We start from the raw sequence: 26,685 nt of genomic DNA on the forward strand, positions 1-26,685 counted from the left end.
GTCGTTCACATGCTAGACAAGCCCTCTCTCACTGAGTTATACTGCAGTTCCAAATTATCTCCTTTGTTTTGTTTCAGTGTTTTGAATTCTACCTTCTTTAGGCTCAAAATCTTCCTTGCCCACCTCTAGGGTTTTAACCTGCAGGAGGAATGTATTGTTGTCAGCTTGGCCACACGTGCTCCTTGTCTCTGCCCTTTTTTTTTTTTTTTTTTTTTTTTTTAACTCAATTACATCTTTTAAAATTCCAGTCACACCTATTATTAGAGGGGACAGAATAATCTTCAACGCTCCAATTACCCTAATTTCCCACCCGGTTTTTACAGATATATCTGAGTGTTGTTTTAATACTGAGATAATTTTTGGATATGTGCTTCCTGATGGGTGTTTAATGAGAAGAACTGAATGACCCTATTTATATTTTGCTGACAAAATTATTGGTTTCTGCTTTCATGAGATGCTAATTTTTCTGATGGGGTAACTTGCTAATAAAGGAGAGAAATTTGCTCAACAGAAGCAGTTTATTGGAGCTTGGGGCCATTTCAATCATGCTAGCCTTGACCCAGGACCACACAATATATAAATACAAGAACACTTAGGGGTAAACTTACATTCTCTACCGAGCCTACAGTTGCTGTGCTTTTATTAGTGAGTTTTTACTTCCGTTTACAGAGGCTAAATATATCTGCTTTAATAGAGAAATATTACCAATGGAAATATATATATTTTTTAACATTTTCTTGTGATTAACCATCATATTTTATTCATCACCCATCTTAAGGTGACTGCTTACAAATCCCATTTAGCAGGAGCCAGTTTACAAAGGGAACAGCTTTCTCACTAACACAAAACACATGGCATCTAAAGTTCCTTCCAAAGTGCAGAGTTCTCAGAGGAAAACTCCACTGCCTCCAATTGATGGTGGAAAAAACAAACAAACAAACAAACAAACAAACAAAACCAAAAAGCCCTCATCACCTCCGGATTTGCAATAACAGTGAGAGCGAGTTCACTGAGCAGAAACTTAACAGCATCTGGCAACCATAAATTCAGTTTGGGATTTCATGTTGCATGTAGCCATTAGAAGACCGTCGGTACTCTCTTCCTAAGGATCTCACAGCGAATTCCAAACAAGGCAAAACTCACGCAGAATTTAAAGAGTCATCTATACCATGTGCCACTTCTCTGGTGGCACAGGGGCCAAAATTTCACCTTGGTAAATTCCACTCCTGCTCCACGTTTGGGGTAACAGGATATATGCTCTTATGACTCATTTACTTTTCCTGAGCCCCTCAGAAATCCCTGCCCTGAAGACACTTCCTGCTATGATAACCATCTTGTGATCATCCCTATTCTCTTCAACTGTTTCTTGGATCTTGAAGATCCCTTAATCCTTTATTATGATTCACTGTGCCTTAATCCCCCCCCCAGCCATTCCTGGAACCTTCCCAGAGAAGACATTTATAAAGGATTGTCAAAATTGTTGGTTTTGTTCACTTAATTGTACAGGAATGTACATGCACGTACAATGTCTTACTTCTCCTCCTTTTGATAAGGGAAGGGAACCCCTACAACCTAAACCTAAGTGTCACACCACTGACGTCTAAAGATCTAAATAACAATCTTTTCATTTTCAATAACAGGATAGACATGTTTTTTTGTTGTAGGTATTTGTTTTCTTTCTGTCATGTGTGTGTGTGTGTGTGTGTGTGTGTGTGTGTGTGTGTGTGTGTGTTGTTGTTGTTGTTGTTGTTTTGTTTTCGAGACAGGGTTTCTCTGTGTAGCTTTGTAGCCTGTCTTGGAACTCACTTTCTAGACCAAGCTGGCTTCAAACTCACAGTGATCCGCCTGTCTCTGCCTCCTGAGTGCTGGGATTAGAGGTGTGTTCCACCATGGCCCAGTCAGAATAGACTACACAGAGACTATGAGTCCAGTTTAGGACACATAAGGCTGTCTTTTAAAACATGAACAACAACAAACAAACAAAAAAAGAGTTACAGACAAAAACTTTCATATAATGACAAACAGGAACACAGTCTTGTATTAAGAAAAACATGGATATTTAGCACAATTTATTAGAAAAAATGTGTACCGTACACTTGCCCACAGTCTGTTCTGTTAGGATATTTTAACACTCCTCTATTTTTGTTACCTTAACACAACATTTAGGGCTGTTAGATACCAGATGGGATTTTTTCCCTTCCTACCCACTTTCCACCACAGGGAGAAGGGGGAGGGGGTCCTTTCACATTCTACATGAAAATGTTTTTATAAATTCCTTTTATTCTTCTTCTTTCTCAACTCAAGTATCTGAGTCACTTCAGATCAGTAAAAACTTCGTCTGAATCCATATGAGGCACACAAACAACAGAGTGAAGTTGCACTTAAGTGAATGTATGACAGACCGCCATCAACAAAAGCTTCCCTGTCCTAGCTGCTTGTATGCTCACAATCTGATTTTACAAAGCCCTGGCTGAATCTAAGTCAACCTTTTAGAGATAAGCGGCAATGCAGTGGTGTATTTTAGGGAAGAGATAACAAGTTGAAACCAGGCTATAAGTAGACATTCTGTCTTCTCTGGAACTGAAGTCCCCAGAGTTGGCCTTTTTTCCCTCAGACCTTAAATGTACACGCCACTTACTGCCTCAAGCAAAACAAGAGTGAAGACCATGGGAAAGGAATCAGAAAGCAAGCTTTATAAGGAGCGGATGTGACCCACCCTTCACCCTCAAACCCACCCTTCACCCTTCAGCTGAGCAATCTCAAGTACTGAAACCAACGCCCTCACTCACAAGTCTTCACCAGAGCTGTGTTTTCTCCATCTTGGAATCCTAAGCTCAGATTCACTAATTATAAACACTAGGCTCAACTCACAAGGTCCTACGACACCCTCAGGCTTTGTCACCTGATCCCATCTCTACCCAGCACAGACTATTCCTACAGTTGCCAGGACCTCTCAGGCCATTACACCCGGTCATTCTTCTCTCTGAAATGCCTAGTCCTCCTTATCTCTCCCCTCTTCCACACTCTTATATCCTGCCTTCTCCTTGGTGGAAGTCTGTGCACCTCTCTTGACTACTTGAAGTCTCTATTCGAAGTGTTCACCCATATGCAATCCCACTTCCTACATGGGTAACTGAACTTAGCCTTGGATTTCTTTGTAGAGCTGTTCTACAAGGGCAATTGTGTGTGGACAGTTCCCTGGGGGCCAAGGTGACGGTGGATGTCCTTATGTATATGTTTCTCTTGCTGGTTAATGAATAAAACACTGATTGTCCAGTAGCCAGGAAGAAAGCCTAGGCAGGAGCAACCAGACCAGGAGAAGGCTGGGGAGAGGGAGGCAGAGAGAGGCCACAAAGAGTAACATGCCGGATTATGGGTAAGCCACAGCCTTGTGGCAATACATGGATTAATAGAAATGGGTTAATAATTAAGACAGAGCTAGCCAATAAGAAGCCTGAGCCACCAGCCAAACATTGTTTACTAAGAAATTCTTTGTGTTTTTATTTGGGGCAAAGTGGCTGTGGGGCCAGGCAGGACAAGAACCTCCTACACCAAGGCACATCATGAGTTGGATTTTCCATCTTGCTATTCCTCCATAGCTCTTGTTTGCCTCTCTTCACTGGTACATGGTTCTCACAGATTCCCCATCTGCTTGGGCATCCTTTCCACCACAGTCTGTCTTCAAGTATCCACCAGAAACCTAAAGAAAACCAGTCTGCTAAGGTGTTAAGAGTTACTTGCCCAGACAACAGCTGATAAAGTATTGGACATAGGGATATTAGTTTAGATCACTTAGCATGGAGGTAGAGAAGGAAGCATTAGTTCTAGGAAGAGTTACCATGAGAGAGGAGGGTGTAAGAGAGACAATATCCAAGAAAAATAATCTGGCTTCCTATACGTCATTTAATTATTTCCTAGCCATGGTGGAGATGATATGGCTACTTTAGTTTTACAATGTAAGAACCTAACAAACTTAGAGAACGCTTGTACAGCATGAAAAAAAATAATAATAAAGATACACTGATAATGGGAGTTTGATAAATCTAACTAAGCCAGGATCCACTTTCTTATCTGGGCTTTCAAAGTAATCTTGAACACATTCAGAAAAAAGTAAACACCATAAGGACAAACGGACAGAATTCCCTCTGTTAAAAGCGTTGAAGCGAACTTAAGGGGATGGTGAGAGGGCAGAATCTGCAGCAGGCTCCTTCTGAGAACCTGAAACAGTGAATGAGCAGATGGGTCCACCAGACAGCATGAGGCAGCCCCGAGACACACTGATAGCTGCTGCCATTTGGAGGGAGAAAACAAAGTCTAGGATTCCAGGAGCACACAGAGTGAACCAGACTTGTAAGCCTTGTCCCTAAAAGGGTGGGGAGAACATGGAAGGCGGCCGTTTGTAAAATGCGTTTGCTGGGTTTATGTCCCTCAGGCTCAGCACCTCGAAATGGAACTCCTGAGACTTTCACTAAACACTGTCTTGAAGGAATTTGCGTTCTTTATGTCCAAGATCTACTCTAAACTAGATTGTAAACTTCTTGGGTGCAAAAATCACCATCTCCTACCTTTGTATTACTCTGTGGCCAGATCGTTTCTGTCACTCTGAGTCCAGATTGATTCAAAATGGAGCAAGGAGCCCATTTCCTCTGCAGCGATAGCTTTAATGCCAACCCAACCCCAAAGTCAGGATATCAATATCAAGAAAAGTAACATGACTTTCAATGTGGTGATTATAGATGCCTAACTTAAGGTCTTAAGAATTAGCCATTACATCTGAATTCTGGCTTCCAGTACAAACAATGATACTAGAAAACTTCTATTCCTCTTTAAGAAGCTTTTGGGATAAACCATTTTAATGGCAGACTTCAAATACTGGTGAGAGTATTTGAAATTAATCTCACCTACATGTACAGTTGCAAATTTGAATATAAGCTGCACATTCCTTTTTAGTATTTCATTCAGAGTAAAAAAGCAGGACTACACTTAGCCCTACTTTTAAAATAAAATGAAGTCACAGAAGCAAACGTTGAACATATAAAGTAGTAGTGACAGCAGTCAGGATACACTAAACCACTTCTCAGCAATCCTTAAACAAGAGGCCCCTTTGACGTCTGTAGAATTCCAGGATGAGGCTGCAGGAAACAGGGAAAAGGAAATTCCGGTCCAGGGGGAGCGATAGGGAGCTTTCCCTGGGGTAGGCAGCAGACCATGCCAAGATTCAGCTTCAGAATGTGCCAAGTAGCCTTCCCACCCATATCTCATGAGTGAATTAGAGAAGGGGAAGGAAGTAGGGTGGGTCCTCAGACTTAACAAAGGAACTGAAGAAAACTGGGTGGGAAGAGGTAGGGTGGAGACAAAGCCCCTCAGGAAAATCCTACTGAACAACTGCTTATATACAGTTTCTACAAGTGGAAACTTGGGGGGGGGGGTCTGGTATATCTCATGCACATAAAGCATAAGCTACATTTCAAGAGAAACAGTTTCAGTTTCCTGGTTAATACTGCAGCTGCACTCCAGAAGCTAGCCCCCAAGTCTACACAGTATCAGTTTCATTGATGTAAAAACATGCAGAGTACCAAGCACCAGCCTTTTCCTGTCTCTCCACCTCCCTGTGGTATCTTCCCATCATTTTTGTTCCCTCCCTGTCTCGTTCATTTCTTCTTCCTCAGAGATGCCGTGACTCCTGACGTCTGAGCTTCCTAGCTCCTCTGTGTCCTTACTCCAATGACAAGTGCTGAGGGAAGATATACTCTCAAGGCCACCACACTGGAGTTAGCTCAGACTAGCTCTACCTAACCGCCATTTCCCTCAGCTTTCCAATCTGTCAAAGTGGAATAGTTTTCAATTAGAGTTGTTTAAATCTGACCCAAGCTTACTTTAAAAACCATTATCAAATCTCATCTCCGCTATAGAGAGAATCCAGCATCCCCGGCTATAAATCAAATCCTCCCCTCCCCCCACATGTTTATCTCTATGGGTTCTCAATGCATCCCTTCCTGCAGAGCTGTCATTCATCACAATCTTTTCTTCACAACTAGATTAACTTTTTGAGGAATGGTAGCCAGCACAATTATTCTAAATTCTCTATCCTACCAACCTAAGTAAAAGTTTAGTGCCTGAATAAATATAAAGAGAATATTCTAGAATAACAGCATCTGTCAAAGTAACCCAGAAGACATCAGTCAAGAGAAGAAGCCTAGCATTAATAGAGACCTTTTCTCAACAAAGTAGATTGCACAGTGGCAAATAGCTAAATTTGGCCAAAAGAGTGGGGATAAGTAGAGATGCTCTTTGAGGACATTTCAAGGGGATTGTTTTTTTTTTGGGGGGGGGAGGTTTATGTGGTCTCCACACCATTAGCCAACTAGCAACTCATAAGCATGATAAATATATTGAGATTCCAGACAACTTCAGAACAGCTCATGGAAACAAAGCAAGGTCAGTGGTTCACATGAATTTGGGATAAAGTCCCAAGTTGAACCATCATTCTGGTGACAGACAGAGCAACTTCTGGCCAGGCATGTTGTTACCCAAGCTTTCAGAGAAGTAAAACTGGATAACCATGAATCCAAAGCCACTCCGAGTCACACAGTGAGATTGTTGTCTCAAAAGATAAAAATAAACAACAAAAAATAACCACAACATATTTATTTCTACTCTGTATTCAAGAAACATTAATAAGTATTAAAAAAAACCCTATTTAATATAAAATAGAACATGTATTCCTGATTATCAATCATCGAGCTCTGCCATTTCATGCCTATACAGCTCTTAACGTCTACCGCCTTCTCAGTTCCCACAGGCTAACACCTCTCATCGGACTGAATACAATGGCTTTGTAAGATTCTTGCCAACATTTCCCTCTTCCTCACCCAATTATTCCTCTGAACTGAAGCCAGAGAGCTCTGACAAAACCCACATCTAGTCATGTTACTTGTCTTATTTGGTGGCTCTCCTTTGCCAAAAAGACAAGTCTAAACTCACCAGGGTGGCTTACTAGGTCTTTCACAACTGCATTTGAGCCTTCCAGCCCACCCCTTTCCATTCCCCATGAATCACCAATGGCTGGTACTCTGCCTAAAATTGAGAGGTCATTGATCATCCTCATCCTCCAAGGTCAAGTGCAGAATTCCTGCTCGTTTTTCTCCTCCACTGATAAACCACAGAATTAAGACTTATAAGTTCTATGCCTACATAAGAGGCTAATTTCTTCAAAGAATTAACGGCAGAACATTAATTCTCCCATCATAATGTTTAGAAGACACAGTCCTATTTTTGCTCTCTTGTATAAGTCTTCACATATTAATTATCAACACTTACAAATGCGTGGTGCTCAATTTTGCCTATAGCTAGTTAACAGAAAATAGATAGATATGCTGAGTGACTCCTGAGAAACATGATAATTACATTTCTAATTTTTTTCTCCTGAAACACCATGGCATAAGTACATGGTGAAACATTTTAATGACTGCATGAATTTATAATCATAGAATTTGCCAATTTAAGAAAATACTAGAAATGCCCACTTAGAATTTGTAACAGGACAACAAAAGCCGCAAGGGCTTTGTTTTACTAACTTTGTGCCATATCCAGTAGTTATCCTTCAAAGTTACTTCCCCGTCTGGGCATACACATAACGAGAGAAACAGAATATAGTGTCCTGCACCAGGAGAATGGGGCTGAGTAAAAAGACTAATACATCAAGCATTTGGGATTCTAATGTCAATGTAGCCATTCTTTATGTAGCTTCAGCCAGGAAGGGTAATGAGATAGATAAAGGACTATAAGACGATGAAAGAAAGGGAATTTGCACACAATCGCTGGGTTGGGTCATTCATTACTGTGGAAATAAGAGGAGGAGTGTTTGCGTTGGTGAGTTGTGGTTTCCGCTGCCCGTGCTGTGTGCTTACACTGAGTTTGCATGAGTAAGAGCCCGAGATTGCAAAGAAACTGATGCTCATCAACACCGAACTTAGCAAAAATACTGTTACAACAGATCCTCAAGATATGAATGCTTAAAATCAGGTCAGAAGGCTTGGATGTTTAGATAAGGATTGGAAGAACACACAGGCACCTAATATACAGCCATTCTTTTATGGAACAGCACATTGGTTTTTGCTATGGGTTCTGACTAACTCAATCAGTACCATCCTGAAGATGGAAATCACACCTCAGCTGATTTTACATTTGCCAGTGAGATGGGAAGGTCCTTGATAGTCTGTCCCTTCCCTTACTTTAACCTCCAAGGGGGAAAGTCCCCTGGGGAAAGCCATAATTCCAATGTTTGTTTACATATCTTCTTTCCTCTTAGATGCAAACATTTCAGAGATGTGAATTTATCTGTCATGTGACATTTCATTACCATGAAAATTCTAAAAACTCTTATTTTTTTTTTTTTTTTTTTGACAATTTAAAAGGCTTAAAGGCAAGAAAGAAAATAATCATAAGCCATGCTACAAATCTTCACACTTGAATTTCTGGCTCCTTTAAAAAGCCTTAGGAATGACTAGCACCACCTTCAGTTTTCTACAGATTGGAGGGAGTATTACTAGCTGTCACTGAAATACTCTGGATTAAAATAATTACAAAACAAAGGCAACACAAGTGTCTTGTGAACAGCACAAAGTTCTTCACGGCCGAAGCCTACAATTAGCTCTTGTGGAGTGAGCTCTATCGTTTGGCTTTGAACAACTCTGCCCTATCCCAAGTTGTTACTGGTTCAATGCATCTCATTTGCAATCACCCAAGAGATACAGTGTTCATTTAAAGGACAACTAGGAAAGAAGAACACCCCTAATTAAACTATGGCACGATTTCACACCATCAACAGTGAGGACTCACAGTGTATTTTGAAATTAAAAAAAAAAAAAAAAAAAAAAAAAAAGGCAAATGAAAGCTATGGGTCTCCTAATTAAAATGAATCCAAAGGAATAATAGCTCCTTGAGACGTTGAAGTTACACATTAAGACATACAAATACCTTAAGGATCTGACAGGATAAGAATTACTCTGTGGCACAGGCAAACCCTAGGGTTCTTTTAACATCTTAAGCAATTGAATTTTTCTGCAATACTCAGCAAAGCGTAGGTGTCTGAATCTTCCAAGTATACTTTGAAGCCAACAGTTAGAGCTGCAACATTTCAACCTCTAGGCTCTGAAATTGTATTATCATTCCCACCACTTGAGACAACTGTCACAATGCTAAGCCAAACGTTGAAAAATATTCCATGCTCCTAAGCTCAACATCTAGCTCCAAAGGTCCTGGCCCATCCCTTGCTCAGCAAAACTCTGTCATTTGTATCAACAGACTTGAAAAAGCATATAGCAGCTTCTCTCCTAGAAGGGTTTGAAAATAAAATGTGAAACAAAAATTACAGCCAGAGAAAACGACAGGGAACTGGTCTGCTTTGTGAGCAGTCCTGGATAGTAAGAGTGAAGCTTTTACAAACAACAATCAATGGGTTACAATATGTGGCAAAAGAAAGTGGCTACATTGTCTCCCCGGCCCGAGGGCAGCATTCTCCGGCTCTCAGGCTCTGGCTGAATAACTGCTTTCAGGAGACCAAGCAACTCGTCCTTACCCCAGCTTTCACTGTATCCACACAATGTCACTCTTGTTGGAACACAGCACTGAGAAGCTACTGGGAAATCTCCATCTGACCCACTCTCTGTTTTTCTGTCCTTTATCTGTTTCTAGTGACTCAGGATACATTCCTTTGCAAGCGAGATCCACAACCAAGGGAAACATAAAAGTGCATTGGAATATTCTCTCAAAAAACAAAACAAAACAAAACAAACAAACAAAAAAACTATGTTCTCTGTATTATTTAATGGAACAAAATTTACAGTCAGAATCATGGTAGGCATGCATTCCTGGTTGTCTATGTTTTTATATGGCGTATGTCTGAGAAGAGTTCTTTTACAACCTCGGTCCCCAAACCACTAGCTCAAGAATTCAGAGCATCTACCATCTTTTTCTGAGAAGGCTTCTTGCAGAGGTAAAATCCTAAGCAATTCCAAATAAAAGACTTCATATATACAAGCCTTTCCCCACCCATTCTAATCCACATCCCCAAGTGGAAAGGGGGCTTACCTGTTCAGACTTCTCCGGCTCTTTTTTATCTGTCTGTAAAAACTGACAGTTTTCTCTTGCTAGTTTCTGGACCAGCTCAATACGCCCAATATCATCTCTCTCTTGAAGCTTGCACATCACCCCAGCCTTAAGAGTTGGAGAAAAAGCGAAGATATACTTAAATCCACAGTCCCAGGACATGACACAAACACAAAGTTCACCTTATAGGAAGCACATTTTCTCTGAGAACTGAATTAAATCATGGCATTTGTAAGAGATTTCGCCTTTCCAAGTTAAATCTGTGTTGTCTTAACGTAGAGATACCATGCCAGAGACTTCAGATTTGGAGCATGCATCGGTCTACTTTAAGAGCTAGACGAGCAAACTAAATCATTTGCTAGTACGTGTGAGTCTGATAGGCTGGTATTTGTTTGTTCCTGACAGCCTGTTTCCTGTTACATAAGCAAAGCCCAGCAAAAGGTTAAAAATTCATGGGAAAGTTAGCCAGGAACCACTCTGGCAAAAAGGGTGAAGTGATACAGTCCTAAAAATAACGGTCTACAACTTCCCAATTCTTTAGCTCGAGTGGATCATTCCATGGACAAACACAGTTAGCAAGAAGATTATGGGATAAACTTTTTTCTCCCACAACTGGAAAATTACTATAAGGACATGAGTAAAAGCACTCATGGGCATTTAGAAACAACCCACTAAGCATCATATATTTATTTATATATTGAAGGCCGTAAGTAGTAATAATAGGAAGGCAGTAAATCTAGGAGTTTAGAACAGGGAAAAAAAAAAAAGATCATTCTAACACAAAGATTATAAACTATTTCTACTCAAATTCTTTCCTAAATGGTTCACACAAGCATACCAAGGCATGATCTAATAAAGAAACCTGAAGTTAACTTGGCAGGATTAGTCAAAACCACTGAATCTTTATTTACCCAACATAACCTACAGGATTTGAATATACTCGCTAATGTGACCAAATATGGGGACAGTGCTTACGAGAGCACTCAAGCTTCATGTTTCCCCTTCCCCCATACACACACCCAATGCAAGGTCCCTCTATGTAGCAACTCTGGTTATCCTGGAACTCACTCTATATAGATCAGGGTGGCCTCCAACTCACAGAGATCCACCTGCCTCCCAAGTGCTGGGATTAAAGGTCTGTGTCACCACCGTCAGGCAAGCTTCATGGTTTTAACAGCTGGTGTGAAAGGCACCCATGCTATTGAATGGCATCACAGAAATAAAGCTAGGTATGCAAAGCAACAACTGCAACTTTATTCCCAAGGGCTCAGAAGAAAAGAAATTTCCAACTAGCCATCACAGGCCCCTAGAGGGCAGCAAGCAGAATTCTCCCACTAAAGTGTGAGGTTTATGCTTTTAACATTCCTCACAAATGGTGTTTTTAGTTTCTTTCCTAACTTTCCTTGGACAAGGACCTCAGTTTATCTTAAGACATCCTGTGCATGGTGGATATCCAGCTGCTGGAAAGCCCCATACCACCACCCCCCATAACTCTTGAAGTTATTTAGTATCAGCCCACGAGCATACAGTTGCCTTTTAAAGCAACTGGAACAAGCGCTATCCCTTACCCAATAACACAGCCTTCCTAGTATTAAACATACTCATGTGACATCATTTAATAGTATCCAGACACATATCTCTAGTTGTCTATGCTGCCTTACACATCTATTCAGTAGACTTTACCTAACAACCACCCATATAAATCCTAAAGCTATAGAATAAATCCCCCAAAGTCCCTCTTGTCCCTGGAGCTTACATTCATTCATCAGGGGAAGAAGATTCTATAACATAAACAAAAAACCCAGAAATACTAGGTGGTATATGACAGGAAAGAAAAGTAAAGCATGAGGGGTCAAGGCAATGACTAGAGGTCACCAGAGGATCCAGAGATTCTCAAGTAAGATGACAATCGAACAGAGACCTAAAAGAAGCAAGGAAAAGATTATGTCCATTCCCAAAGAAGTGTGTTTTAAGCAGAAGAACAAGGACTCTGAGGCTTGGTGTGCTTGGTATGACAAAGGTCCAAGAAAGAATATCAACCTGGTAGCACAGAACCGGGCAAGGGCTAATCGGTGACATGATCAGAGACGTGCAGGATCTAACCACATAGTTTCCTTCTGGGCTATATAAGGAGTTTATAGTCCTAAATGGGGTATCTGGATCAAGTCCCTCCCCTCAGAGGTTGGAGACCTCTAGAAGGGAAGGCAGAAAGACTGTTTAAGAACCAAAGGATGGAGGACATCAAGGAAACAAGGAATTCACTGATACGTCTGTGAACTCAGAGACTGTGGCAGCATGCACAGGGCCAGCACTGGTCAGCACCAGATGGGGTTTCAGTGCTGACAGACATGGACACAAACCCCCATCCCCACCCCAGAAGCCATCTCCAAAGGAAAACTTAGTTCTTTTCTATTGGAGATACAAACCCCTCTGAAGGGCAGGCCTCGTGTCCAGCAGCATGTGGCCAACTCAATTGTATCTTTGTCTTACAAAGCTGTGCTAGAGGTTTTTTTTTTTTTTTTTTAATTAAAGGTCCTTTGCATATAAATTATGGTTTCCACTCTTCTGTTTCTATGGGAATCCTGTATATGTGAATGTGTATGTGTCTCTGCATCTATGTGTCCCTCATCCTTTTCCTTTGGCTGTTTTTCTACAGTTTGTTTTGTCCTGTTCTAGTTTGGCTTGCTATTTGTTTTATCTCATTTTATTATTACTCTTTAGATGACCGTTTGATATTTTTTGTTTTTCAAGAGAGGATTTCTTTGGGTATCCCTGGATGTCCTAGAAGTTGCCCTGTATCAGGCTAGTCTTAGACTCACAGAGATCCTCCTGTCTCTGCCTCCTGACTGCTGGGATTAAAGGTGTGTGCCACCAATGCCTGTCCATCTATCTGGTTTTTTGTTTGTTTTTAAAATTTTTTTTTGAGACAGGGTTTCCTCTGTATTGTTTTGGAACCTGTACTGGAACTATCTCTGTAGACCAGGCTGGCCTCAAACTCACAGAGATCCACCTGCCTCTGCCTCCTGAGTGTTAGGATTAAAAGTGTGTGCCACCAACTCCCGGCCTATCTGGCTTTTAAAGGAGAAACAGAAAGGGTATGGATTCAGATGGGAAGGGGGGTGAGGAGGGTCTTGGAGAAGCAGGCAGAAATGGGAATACCATAATCAGAATATAGGGCACACACACACAAAAAATGCTTTCAGAAAAATTAAAAATAATATTTAGCCCCGTGAGGTGACTATAGATGACACTAATCAATGTTTCCCAAAGCAAAGATAATGTATTTTTAAAGTCTCTGTCATAATAAATACCAAATATTTAAATAAATGTATTTATCCTGATGTCAACTTATAAAATGTATAGATACAGTGAAATACCACATGGTATGCACCTAGTGTGTGTGTGTTAAAATTAAGTACTTTGTTGGTAGAGTTTTGCCTAATATTAGTCGTACCTGCTGCATATACTTTGTATTGCCAAAGATAAATACATTCAATTCAAATTTTAAAATGAAGTAACTTAAGAATAAAGATCCACATAGCAATGAAATGAAGAATCAGGCTCATTACTTTTTGGAGGAGTCAAGTTGGGCATCTTATATCAACAAGACAATATTGCAGTTAATTAAAAAAAAAGCTATAAGTACACAGAATTTATGGAATATAAGTTTTAGTTTAATAGCAAGAATTATGATAATCAGTCTTCATGAAGACAAACTATGTTACTTCTTTAAATTATGTTTGAGACGATATGAGCTAATGATATCTTACCAGGTTATGCTAATAAAAATATGTTGCACTTAAATTTGGTGTTAACTGATCTGTAAGACAATGAATAATATTAAAATACATGACAGTGTTTTGCCTATGGGGGGGGGAAAAAGAGTTCAGATTCTTGTTCTAAACAAGATGAAATTCTTTGGAATGGCTTCAGCAGAAAACCATCACAAACAAATTTATAGCGTAGAGGCTCACTGTGTCCACCAGGAAGGATGAAGGAAACATTCGTTCACCCAGGATGTCTCCCCCTCTTGAGGCAGTGGAAGAGATGACAAGGCCTGAGGGGCATTTAGATGCAGTTTCAAAGCAGGGTCAGCAGATGCTGTTTGGGCGTTTCCCAAATAACTGTAAATACTGGGGGGACTATGGAAGGAAGGTGCCTACTCCAAGTCTCAGTGGGGTGAGGCTTGGCAGACTGTGGGTCCAGAAGCAAAGGCAGGGGCAGAGTGCCTGGGCCATCCAGAGCATAGACTGTATTTTGCTTTGGTTATTTGAATGCAGGGATATAAATCAAATAGCTGACTGCAATGTTTCAATGGGAGGGTGCAGAGAATCAGAAAGGGGGCAGAAGAGGTAGCAGCTTCAGGGGAAATTTGGAGGACTAAGGGGTTTCAGTGTATGTGCGCGCGCGCGTGTGTGTGTGTGTGTCTGTGTGTGTGTGTGTGTGTGTGTGTGTGTAGGATCTACCAGTATGCTGCTGAAGTATCAATTAAGATGTTTCCATATAACTATCAATTTGACAAAGAAATTTTGAGGACAGGAATCTCCTCTCGTGGTGGTTAGGGGGACAGTTTCACTAACTGAAAGCCAACAGAGAACCCCAAGGGTACTGTGACAGACCGGCCCCAGCTGAAGAATGATGGGAATGAGAATTCTCCTGGCTGGGTGGAGTTGAAATGAGGGCTACTTTAGAATATTTATCTATGTTAGAAATCATGTACTACACAGGGAAATTTGAGAGGGGGGGGGAAGGAGAGGGGAGGGAGAGAGAATGTGAGTGAGCACATTTTCAAGATTAATACCCTTGAGTATGAAAAGAAGATAAAGATCTACCCTTAGACAGAAATGTAAATATCCATGTTCCAAACACTGGAACAGGAGGCAGCATGCAGGTAGGCTGGCAGAGTCCGATGGGGGCAACTGGTGAAGATTCTTTACTGAAGGCATCTTTTTTTCAGAAGTTATTGACTAAGGGCAAGAACTGGGAAGAAGATGCAGGTACTATGAGAAACAAAGGCACAGGTATAGTAGACATCCAAGTGCCAAGTATTAGCAAAATTTTCATACCAGCAGTCAGTAAATCTCTCAGGTGTGTGTTGCAACTGCTTGGCTCTGCAGCTGAAAGCCTGGAGCGGCAATGGGGTGGTAGGTAAGAACAGGCTATTTCCAGTAACACTTTCGTACAGGCACAGGCACAGGCACAGGCGGAGACTGTGGTTGTCATCTCCCGGCCTACTAGGAAACTAGACTGTAGAAATCCATAGATGCTTTAGGCCAGTGTTTCTCAACCTTACTAATGCTGGCGGACCTTTAATACAACTCCTCATATTGCAGTGACTTCCAATCAAAAATTATTTTCCTTGCTACTTCACAACTGTAATTTTGCTACTGTTGTGAATTATAATGCAAACATCTGTTATGCAACAACCCCCAAAGGGGTCACGACCTACAGGTTGATCTAGAGCATCCCTGAAGGCCCATCTTGATTTTTACTTTTAGATACTTTTACCATCCTAGCCTTCCTCCTAAGAGTATATTCCTTGTTTGTCAGAATTTTAGTGGGCCCTATCATCTGAGATAATTCCAAATATATGGACCAATTATGAAGTTGTGTTTTTAAGCAATGCAAGGGAGGACAGATGGGAATAAATGGTATTAAGTACCCACCTTCATGGTAAGAGGACAAGGAAACTCTGTGGGGGCTAGTTCTACTTGCAAATAATTAGCATGCTTAAGAGATGGGGTTCCTTTTGTTTATTTATTTATGTTTGTATTTTATATATACGAGTGCTTTGTCTGCATGTGTGTCTGCATACCAGAAGATAGCATCAGACAATTGTGAGCTGCCATGTGGGTGCTGGGAATTGAACTCAGGGCCTTCAGAAGAGCAGCGAGTGCTCTTAGCCACTGGGCCATCTCTCCAGCTCCCTAAAGATTGTTTTCCTAAAGCAGTAAATTTCTGGGATCTAGAGAATTCTTCTGTCTATGTTCGCACCTAAAACTTCTTTCTGCTCCATGCCACCTTCAGCGATTCACTGTATCCTGCTGTAGAAGAGATGCTGACACCCCACAAAACCTCAGACAGACCCCCTGGTAACAGCTGCGTGATAGAGGAGCCACGCCCTTCTGTCCCTCTTCCTGCCTGTCTCCCCCTTCCTTCTACCTTGCTTCCAGTGTGGCTATCAGGGGGAATGCCTGTGAATGCAAAGGCAGGACTGGTCCCAGCTGGGAGTGCTGGGAGCTATTGTGTCGGGATCCCTGGACAGAAGCTGCAGGGACTCATTCAGACACCTTGAGTCCCATGCACAGCTCTGTAAACAACTGTTTCCATCACCAGCAACAGATGGAGGAGATGAGAGGCACTGGCTACATTCTTGGTTTCTACAGAAACACAAATTTTCAAGGAACTTCATGTTATGATGAGGATCCTAAACAGACTTGAGATTTTGTCCTTTTTTTTTTTCTTGTATAAGGAAGCAGTTTTATCTGAACCAGACATATCAGTACATAAATACAATATATGCCTTCTAGGTAACAGATGTTATTACTTTAAAAAGTATATTTCAAATTAATTTAACTTTTATACTTATTCCATGTTTTCTAATTAAAAAGAGGAATAATACTGCCTTGATTTTCCAGTTCCCATCGAGTTTTTGATGTACTAATATTTTCATTAGATAAATCTACAGCTCTACTTTTAAAACGACTACATAATTCTACAGCTAATAAAATGACTACTTGGTGGAAAGTTTTCAGAGAATTTTATGGATGGCACTTTATTCCCCGGAGGACTTTCAGCCCAGAGATATCACAAATCCTCCATGGTTCACAGGATAGTAGTCTTGGAAATTCAACGTGAAACCAGATGTTCTCTGGGGGTCCCTTTCACGGCTCTGTAATTTAGTAATTTAATTCAAGAAACACATGAACTTATGAATATATTTTGGGAGCTTTGTTATGACAAAAGAGGCAAGATAACTTACAGCTCTTGATCTAGACTTTCGTATGTGTGGTCTATTTAATGTATCTACGTGAAATTAATTACAAACAGTTTACCTAACACTGCTAAGCCAGAGAAAGAGAAGGATTAATGTGTAACTGTCAGAAGAGTTATTTAAAAGCCCATTTCAAGGTCTCTTTTGGAAGAAGAAGAAAAAAAAATCCCTGTAATGTATAATTAAAGCTGTTGGGATGGTTTTCAGCCTGAGCGATGTTACAAATGCCAATGAAAAGTCTGTTTCCTCAATAAATTGAGCCATAAAATGTGGGTACAATTCCCCAGGGCTAAAAATGAAACATGGACAGGGATCCTTTAGTAAAGGGCACAGAGGGAGGACAAAGAAGCAATCGCATCTGAAAGCAATGACTGCATTACCTTAACACTAAGGTTCTTTTTCTGTGCCTGGGAGATGGCTCTCTAGTAAGAGCATTTGCTCCTTACACTTGAGGAGGCAATGAGTGTCGAATTGGGGAACTCCTGCATACCTGAAGCCTGAAGTATAACTTCAATATAAACCCAATTACAGCATCATTCATATTATCACAAATCAACGCAAGTTTATTAAAATGTTACAACCTGTACAGTCTTGACTGACAGAAGCTAATGTGATGATTCTAACCACAATTAACGGGTTTTGGACCTTCAAAGCAAAAGGCAGTAGGTTAACTACACTGAATCCTCAAATGCTTCATTTTAATATAAATGGTTGTTGACCCCCAGGTATCCAATTCAAAATCTTGTCCATTTGTGATTTAGCTACTAGGGGTTAAGAGCACAGGATCTCTGGCAGCTGATGTATTGCTAAAGTATGACTGCAAGCTCTTTCTATCCCACCAGCCTGAAGAGATGGCCAGTCATAAGGATCAACTCCTTCTACTTCAGTGCTTTCTTGAGAAGTGGAATCTATCATCCATCCATCCATCCATCCATCCATCCATCCATCCATCCATATCTGTCTGTCATCTATCTATCTATCTATCTATCTATCTATCTATCTATCAATCATCTACCTGGCTATCATTTATCTATCTATCAGTCTGTCAATCTGGCTATATGTATCTATCTGTCATCTATCTATATCTATCTATCTATCTATCTATCTATCATCTATCTATATCTGTCTGTCTATCTGCCGTCTATCTATCTATCTACCTGTCAATCTAGCTATATCTATCTGTCTATCTGCCATCTATTTAGCATTTATCTAACACCTATCTGTCTGCTGTCTGCTACCTATCATCTATGTACCACCTATCAATCTATAGAAATGTAGAGGGGAGGGAGGAAGAAAGGAAGTGAGAAAGAAGTATAGTTCCTCTATCAATGATTATCTGAAGAAGACACATCCTAAGATCCCCAGTAAATACCTAAAACTACAAATAGTACCGCAGTCTGTCCACACACACACACACACACACACACACACACACACACACACACGAGATGTACTTCTCTCTATACATGAAGCATTATAACAGATTAACAGCATTAACTAATCACAAGAGAGAGCACCCAACTCAATACACTACCATAAGTGAGATGAGATTACTGGTGTGGGCATTCTGACACAGCAACGGGTTACTACCGAAGGGCAAACTGAAGAATCCCTACAACACCAGGGCTGTTTAGCTGATAACCAGACAGCTATCTGGTGACTAATGGGAGGAAGTGCACACAGCACTTTTACTGGGTAGGATGGAGCTACACTGCTCAGTCAGAGTGACACACGATTTAAACCATATGGATTGTTTATTTGGGAGGCCATGCGTTTGGACAGTGAGTAACTTAGATTACAGCCGGTACTATGCTGGGTACGGGAGGAGTCCTGTAGGAACAATTTAGGGTCTTTCTTAGGAAATGCCTTTATGTCAAAACTAAACAGTTTTCTGGATGAAATTGAGCAATAACAGGACACATAAGGAAAACCCCCCTCATTCATGAGCACCTGCCCTATCTAACTACCCTCAGCTGAGAAAGGTACAACACAATGTGGCTCATACCTGAGGATCAGGAACATCATTCGCCTCTGTCACGGTGATGTGCTTGTCAGTGTTTTCTTCATCTTGTTCAATTGCTTTAAAAAAAAAATAAAATAAAGACAAACATATATTGCATCGTAAGAAAATGTTTCAGGTACTTTTTTCCAGATAACTTGTCAAGAAAAAAAAAAAAATAAAGCTGGACTCATGAAATGAAAACACAGCAATACCACTTGCTATTCCCATGGAAGGTTACCTGTCACACTGGGGTCTCGTCATCCACTCAATAACAGTGGGAAAGTTTAATCTCAGCTCTTCTCTCCATTCCATCACATCCTGACATTATCCTTTCGTTATTGTGCTTTGACAAAGGAACTCTGGTACGGGCAGGAGAGTGTCTATTCATTTTCATTGAGAAGAGTCATTAAATTAATATTCTTTTAATGAAGGGTTAAACCGGGGGCTTCACACTCTACCGCTGAGGTTGAGTTATGTTCACAGGTCATTCATTCTTTTAATTGTTTTTTAAAGGTTGAGATGACATCTCACTAAGGTATCAACATAAGCCTTGAACACTGGATCCTACTATCTCAACTTCCCAAGTAACTAGGAGTATAACTCTGCACACACACACACACACACACACACACACACACACACACACACACACACACGAGTATGCATGTGTGCACAGTGTTCTGAGTGACAAGGTAAGTGTCCTATTACAAAAGAAACAATGTTTTATGGCTCAGTTACTGGGTACGCTGTCACCATAAAATTGTCCCTTTCTTCTGGACCTCTTTGAAAGCATTCTATGGCCCTTCCCTCACCGCTACAAGAGCCTCCCACACGAGGCCCTGGTTCCAGCCTCTTCTTTACTTAACCCAGCATGGTACAACTCCTAATCAGTCTCAAATAATAAATAAAGTGCCATGCTCTGGCCTGTGCATTCTATATCTTAGCAGTCTGCTCACTACTGACAGGATTCCTCCTACTCTCCAGCTTCCTGGGAATCTCTACTCTCAACCAGACACTCAATAAAAATATAACATATGCAACTCTGATCCAAGCTTGACGACTGGACAATTTTTTAGTATGTAGGGCTTATTAAAAAGCAAGTGTGTGCTGGTGTATACTATGTGCCCGGCACTGGAGTTGTGCTCACAAACAAGACAGATATACCCCGATGATGTATGCATATTACCCAGGGAAACAGTCAGGTACAGCTACAAGAATAAATGTAAGATGAAGTAAGGGCTGGGGAGATGGCTAGCTGTATAAAGTCTCTTGCCACCTGAGGACCAGAGTGTGCAGTTTGTTTCCTGATTTCCACATGAACACCGCAGCATAATAAGCCCCCCCCACTTACTACACACACACACACACACACACACACACACACACAGAGGGGGAGAGAGAGAGAAAGTCAACGTAACTGTGATGGTTTGGAAGAAAATGGTCCCCAAAGGGACTGGCACTATTAGGAGGTGTGGCTGGCCCTGTTGGAGGAAGTGTGTCACTGTGGGGGCGGGCTTTCAGGTCTCTTTTGTTCAAGCTTCCCTCAGTGTGGCATTCAGTCTACTTCCTGCTGCCTACAAGCCACAGGACTCTCAGCTACTCCAGGATCACATCTGCGTGCAGGCCACAACGATCCCTGTCATGATGACAGTGGACCGAACCTCTGAAACTGTAAGGGAGCCACCCCAGTTAAATATTTTCTTTGTAAGAGTTACATGGTGTCTCTTCACAGCAGTAAAATCCCTAACTAAGAAGTTGGTACTGGGGACTGGGCTATTGTTGTGATAGGCCTGATCATGTTCTTATTGGAGGAATTTGGACTTTGGTACTTTGGGCTAGAAAAGCTGTGGAATGGTTTGAGCACTGCTTTATGGGCCATGCTAGTAGGAACATGGAAGACATAGGTGCTAAGAGTTATTTGCGCTGTTGGATGCTCACTCAACAGCTTTCAGAAGAAAAAAAAATTAGTATGTTGCCTAGAGCTTGTTCTTGTGATATTTTGGTGAAGAAAGTGGCTGCCTTTTGCCCTTGTCCGAAGAGTCTGTCTGAGGCTAAGTTTTAGATTAATTCTGTTGGCAAAGGAGATCTCAAAGCAGTCTAGTATCGACTCTGTTATTAGTGTTAACTCTGATGAAGATGTATAATGAAAAGGAACAAGCTGAAAAGGAAAAATATTTGAGGAGAAAAGGGGGATCGGAAAGTGGAATGAAGCTATGTCCTGTGTTCAGGGAGATACACGGATTAAAAAATGGAATAGAGGAAATGGTCACCTCAGGGCAAGATCCCACCCAACTAAGTTTCCAATTTGTAAAAAAGGAACTGAAGATAAAAAAGCTTAAAGCTGGGTGTGGTGGTGCACGCCTTTAATCCCAGCACTGGGAAGTCTGGTGGATCTCGGAGTTTGAAGCCAGCCTGGTCTACAGAGCAAATTTCAGAGGAGCCAAGCTTAGGCAGTGAAAGACAGAATGCTAGTGAAGATGTAATTGAACAAGATGGCCATGGTCCAGCCCCAGTAAGCAGCAGAACTTCCTTGGCAGCTCTGGCCATATGGTTCTGGGTTTAGAGATAAGGAGTTCGGGAATAAAGCCACAGAGGCCAGACATGCGTCAGGGGTCTCCCTGAATGGAAGCCTAGCAGAGAGGCCATTTCGTGAAGGTGTGAAGTTGAAGCCTGGGTTACCTTGGAGAACAAAGATGTTGGAGATGTCAGAGTTGTGGGTTACCTGCTAAGGAGGGCGGCTAACAGGAAGTGGAGCCAGGCCCGAGAGACAGAATTGAGCCTCACTCAAAGCTGGTTGGAGTTGGAGATCTGAAGAGCATTTTGACATCAGACATAGACGCGGAGTTTGGAGTTTGCCCAGTTGGTTTCCTGTCTTGCTTTCCTCACTACTCTCCCCTCCTTACATTCTGGAATGGTAATGTATGCCCTGCGCCATTATATATTAGAGGTACATGACTTTTGGTTTTATAGGGTAATTACAGCTAAGGGATTGCATGAATCTCAGAAGAGACTTTGAATTTTTAAATGTGGTTGAGACAGTGATAGACTACGGGGACTTTTGAAGTTGGACTAAATGTACTTTGCCTTTGGGGGCCAGAGAGTGGAATGTGGTGGCTTGAAAGAAAATGTTCCCCAAGGGGAGTGGCCTTGTTGGAGGGAGTGTGTCACCGCAGGAGTAGGCCTTGAGGTCTCTTCTGCTCAAGCTTCCCTCAGCGTAACAGATATGGGACTCTCAGCTTCTTCCCTAACACCCCATCTGTCTGCATGCTTCCTTGTCCCCCACCGTTGTGATTGTGAACTGAGCTCTGAAACTGTAAGGGAGCCCCCTCAATTGAATGGTTTCCTTATAAGAGTTGCCATGGTCATGGCGCCTTTTCACGGCAATAAAAAACCCTCGATGTTAACGGAGATAAGATGAAAAGCCACACAGGGACAACTATGAGAAATGCAGCAGACCCACTGGGGTGGGGGAGGGGCGAACCATGCGAGCCGGGAGGACATGGTTGGCGCTGCTTTGAATAGTCATGGTTGAGATGAGACCTGGGGCCGTGCTAACCACCCGCTGCAGGCCACAGTAAATTTAGACTGGAACCAGAGGACACGGTGAACCACTGAAGAACTTATGTCCTTCGACGCCTATGTCCTCACGTTCTGTCTATCTGTTTGCGGGTGATAAAGAGGTCACAGCAGCAAGCAGGAACAGAGAGGCCAGACGGGTGACTGTCACAGAAGCCGTCCTTAGAAATGGGATGACTTAGGCTACGGGGACAGCAAGGAGAGAGATGAACGTGGAGGACCTGGGCTATACTTGGACAGAATGAACTCCACATTGGCTGAGTGTGGGGGGCGGGTGCAGGAAAGAGATGATGACCAATGAATCAGCAGTCAATGATGACCCTAAGCTGGTCTTAGGCAGAGCCCTGTGCTCATCGTAACATCCATCCTTCTGCCCTCTCCATCAGGGAAGACAACCATCTACTGCCCTGACTGCACTCATGGAATCACTCACTGTGGACTAATGAATACTATACTTTTTTTTTTTCTGAGCAGTTTTTAGAATACCATTTTATATCTACATCCACATACCGGAGGATAGAGAAAAGAGAATGTCCCATGCCAGCATATAAATAATCTCAGTTTTTAAAAAAAAAATACACGCGGAATAATCATAACTCTCAGGGTGCATTTGGCCCCTGGCTCACATACATCTCTACAGAACAAAACTTATTTGTTCTAGGCTTTCAGGGAAAACATGAAATCATGCACGTGAAATAATGTAGTTGGAACTTTCTACTGATCCCATAATATATACACCGACGTCAAAGACTGTGTTAGGAGGCGACTTCTCTCTCCACGTCTCCCAAAAGTGAGGCTGGTGGCAAGAGGAGGAAGAGGTGGGTAGTTGTTTAGATTCAGGGTTCAATTTTTCTCTTATCTGATCAAATAAGCGTAGGTTGGGGGAAGAGTTTCTAAGCAAATATTGACTCTGGGGCAGTTCCCTCCAGCAGAACACGTACACAGGAATGATACTTCTGGGACCAGAGAGGCTAGAAGCCTCACCTTCTGCCAACACAAACCATCCCCTTATCTCTCCACACACAGAATCTAAAAGCAAGAAACAGCCTTTAAAAACAACCTTCAGCATAACAAAAACACAAGTATAAGACTCAAGAGTATGTACTCTGAATAGTGAACATTAGAGGCCACATGAGAACTAACAGTATATGTGAACTACTTAGCGCTAATCCACTTAAGAGTATTTAGTTTAAATGCATCTGTTTGTAAATTAGCCAGGAGGGAGCTCACATCACTAGGGCTGATAGCTTCCAAGGCTGGAAAGGCCTGCCTTGACAGCACTTTATTTCTTCCTTTTAACTTTTCTTTTAGAGCTTCACGCATAAGTACTGCGCTTATATAATTATCATCACCCTCCCCTAATGCCCCTCAGCCTCCTCCCACGTGCCCCCCAACTCCTCAAATCCATCACCTCCTCACTATTGTTACACACAAACAGACACACACGTGCACACACACAAAACGCACACGTGCACGCACGCACACATGCACACATGCGCGCCCACACATACTTGCACACACACATGCACACACGCACTTGCACACACACATGCACACACATGCAAACGCACGAACACACAGACACACACATGCACACACACAAAAAACGCACAGTGCATGCACGCACACATGCACACATGCGCACACACATGCATACACACATGCACACGCGTGCACTTGCACACACACATGCAAACGCACGCACACACATGCACACACACAAAACGCACACGTGCACGCGTGCACACGTGCACGCACACACATGCACTTGCACATGCACACACACATGCAAATGCACGTACGCACAGACACACACACACAGACACACACATGCACACATATACACACACACACATACCTATCTACCTTATGAGCCCATTTAGTGCTGCTTGTATTAATGTGTTTGTGGCTGACCACCGGGGACTGGGGACTGGATAGCCTGTCTGGAGGTCATCCGCAGAGAAAGCCATTTAACTGCCTACGACTCTTCATCTTGGGTGGGGACTTATGAAAGTTCCCCCATCCACATCAGCACGTGGACCCGCGTTTTCGTTATGTGAGGATGTGAGGGGCGGGGAACCCTTCTTCATTCATTGTTAGTGGGATTGCAAACCGGTGTAACAATGGTGGAGATCAGTGTGGAGAATTCTCAAGAAGCTGAAAGAGGATCTACTCTATGACCCGGCTTTGCAGTCCTGGGAACGAACATGCCCAAAGGACTCCGCGGGCGTCCTACTCTGCAGATACTTGCTCAGCTTTGCTCATTGCTGCTGCTCTATTTGAGATATCCAGGAAATGGGAAAGACCTAAATGTCCTTCCGCTGATGCGTGGAAAATGAAAGTGTAGAATGTATGAATTCTATTCAGCTGTACAGAAAAACCCAATCGTGAAATGCACGAGTGAACAAAGAGAACCACAAACTAGTGTACTAAGGGAGGTAACCCAGGCCCAGGAAGATAGACGCCTGTGTCCCCAGAACAAGCCTCCCTCTCTCTCTCTCTCTCTCCCTCCTTTCGGTTGCTTTTTAATGTGCATGAGTGTTTGTATACACACCACATGCACGTCTGAGGCCTTTGGAGGTCAGAAGAGGGTGTCATAATCCCCTAGAACTGGACACAGACAGTTGTGAGCAGGCATGTGACTGATGCGGACCCAACTAGTGTTCTCTGTAAGAGCAGCCAGTGTTTGTAACTGAGAACCATCTCCCCAGTCCCACGGAAAGAGTTTTCTGTCCCCGCAACTCACTATGACGGACGCTAGGGGAATCTCTCCTAGCGTCCTAAACCAAAATGTAACTGGCAGCCTTTCGTTCTTAAAAATTTTATTTACTTTTTGTTTCTGACAGAGTCTTGCCTCAGACCCCCTAGCTGATCTAACACTATGCTGTTATGGATTATTACTTTAACTCTGTAAAGGTGCATTGCATTTGCTCATGCTGCATTTGTTTAATTGTGTATGGAAGTGTTGCTGTTTTACCTTGCCCGCCTAAGGCACATGATTGGTCCAATAAAAAGGTGAATGGCAGTAGCTAGAATAAGAGAGAAAGAGAGAGAGGTACCCGGGGGCCAAATACACAGACAGACACAGAGTAGGACATACAGAATGACAGAAAGGTAAAAAGTCCCAAGGCAAAATGTAGATCAAGAAAAACAGGTTAAATTGAGTTACAAGAGCTAAGCTAGTGGGATGAGCATAAGATAAGGCCAAGCATTCATAACTAATATTAAGTCTCTGTGTCATGATTTGGGAGCTGACTGGTAGCCCAGAAGAAAGCCTGTTACACTATGTTGCCCAGGCTGGCCTCCAAATCACAGCAGTGTCCTTTAAACGTGATGTTTATTGAATGTGTCCTTGACAACTTTGTCAAGGTGATAACTGTACTCACAGGTAGCACTAGACACATAAGAGCAATGTGTTACAGTGAGTACACTGCTTTTAAAAATAGATCAACCTGGTTGTTTTGTTTTGTTTGTTCGTTTGGCTGGTTTTGGTTTTCCAAAGAATTTACAAGTCAAAGGAAACTTTTCCTGCAGATAGAAGAAATTCAGCATTTCAAGTCACTTGGGAACAGTCAGCAAAGATAATTAAGAAAGATAATTTGCTCATCACTTTGCAAAGAGTTTAAGATGTGGCAACAGGAGAATCCCTCACGCATTCGGGCATCTTCTCCGAAGCAGTGCCTGCCACACTGCATACCGAACAGTCCATTCTCGGTGTTCTGTTTTCCAGAGATAGTCTGACTGTAGCTCAGGCTACTCTCCTGCCTCCACTTCCTGAGTGCTGGTTGTTTCAGGCGACACCACATATTTACTCATGCTAATCTCGGAACGAATTCCTTTTCAATTCTTTTCCTTCTTCTGGGAAACAGGACAGAATGTAACAGAAAAAAAAAAAAAAAAAAAAAAAAAAAAACTGAAAAAAATAGTTAAGATCAGAATGTATTGGAACTGGTACTTTCTATTGGGGGGTGTGATGTGTAGAGATGGAGGCGGGGGGGGGGGT

The 26,685-nt window shown here is 42.1% G+C and overlaps 1 protein-coding gene across 1 annotated transcript in view; it reads right to left on the reverse strand.

Moving 5' to 3' along the window:
- Rapgef5 (Rap guanine nucleotide exchange factor 5) overlaps nucleotides 1-26,685 on the reverse strand; it is a 212,260-nt gene that overhangs the window by 78,422 nt on the left and 107,153 nt on the right. Inside the window, exons 8-9 of the mRNA XM_051177828.1 lie at nucleotides 19,110-19,183; nucleotides 10,093-10,218 (exon numbers count right to left, since the gene is read on the reverse strand). Coding sequence (XP_051033785.1) covers nucleotides 10,093-10,218; nucleotides 19,110-19,183 — 200 coding nt within the window. The remainder of the gene's footprint in view (nucleotides 1-10,092; nucleotides 10,219-19,109; nucleotides 19,184-26,685) is intronic.

Source organism: Phodopus roborovskii, unplaced genomic scaffold, assembly GCF_943737965.1.
Source record: "Phodopus roborovskii unplaced genomic scaffold, PHOROB, whole genome shotgun sequence".
Classification (NCBI taxonomy): Eukaryota; Metazoa; Chordata; class Mammalia; order Rodentia; family Cricetidae; genus Phodopus; species Phodopus roborovskii.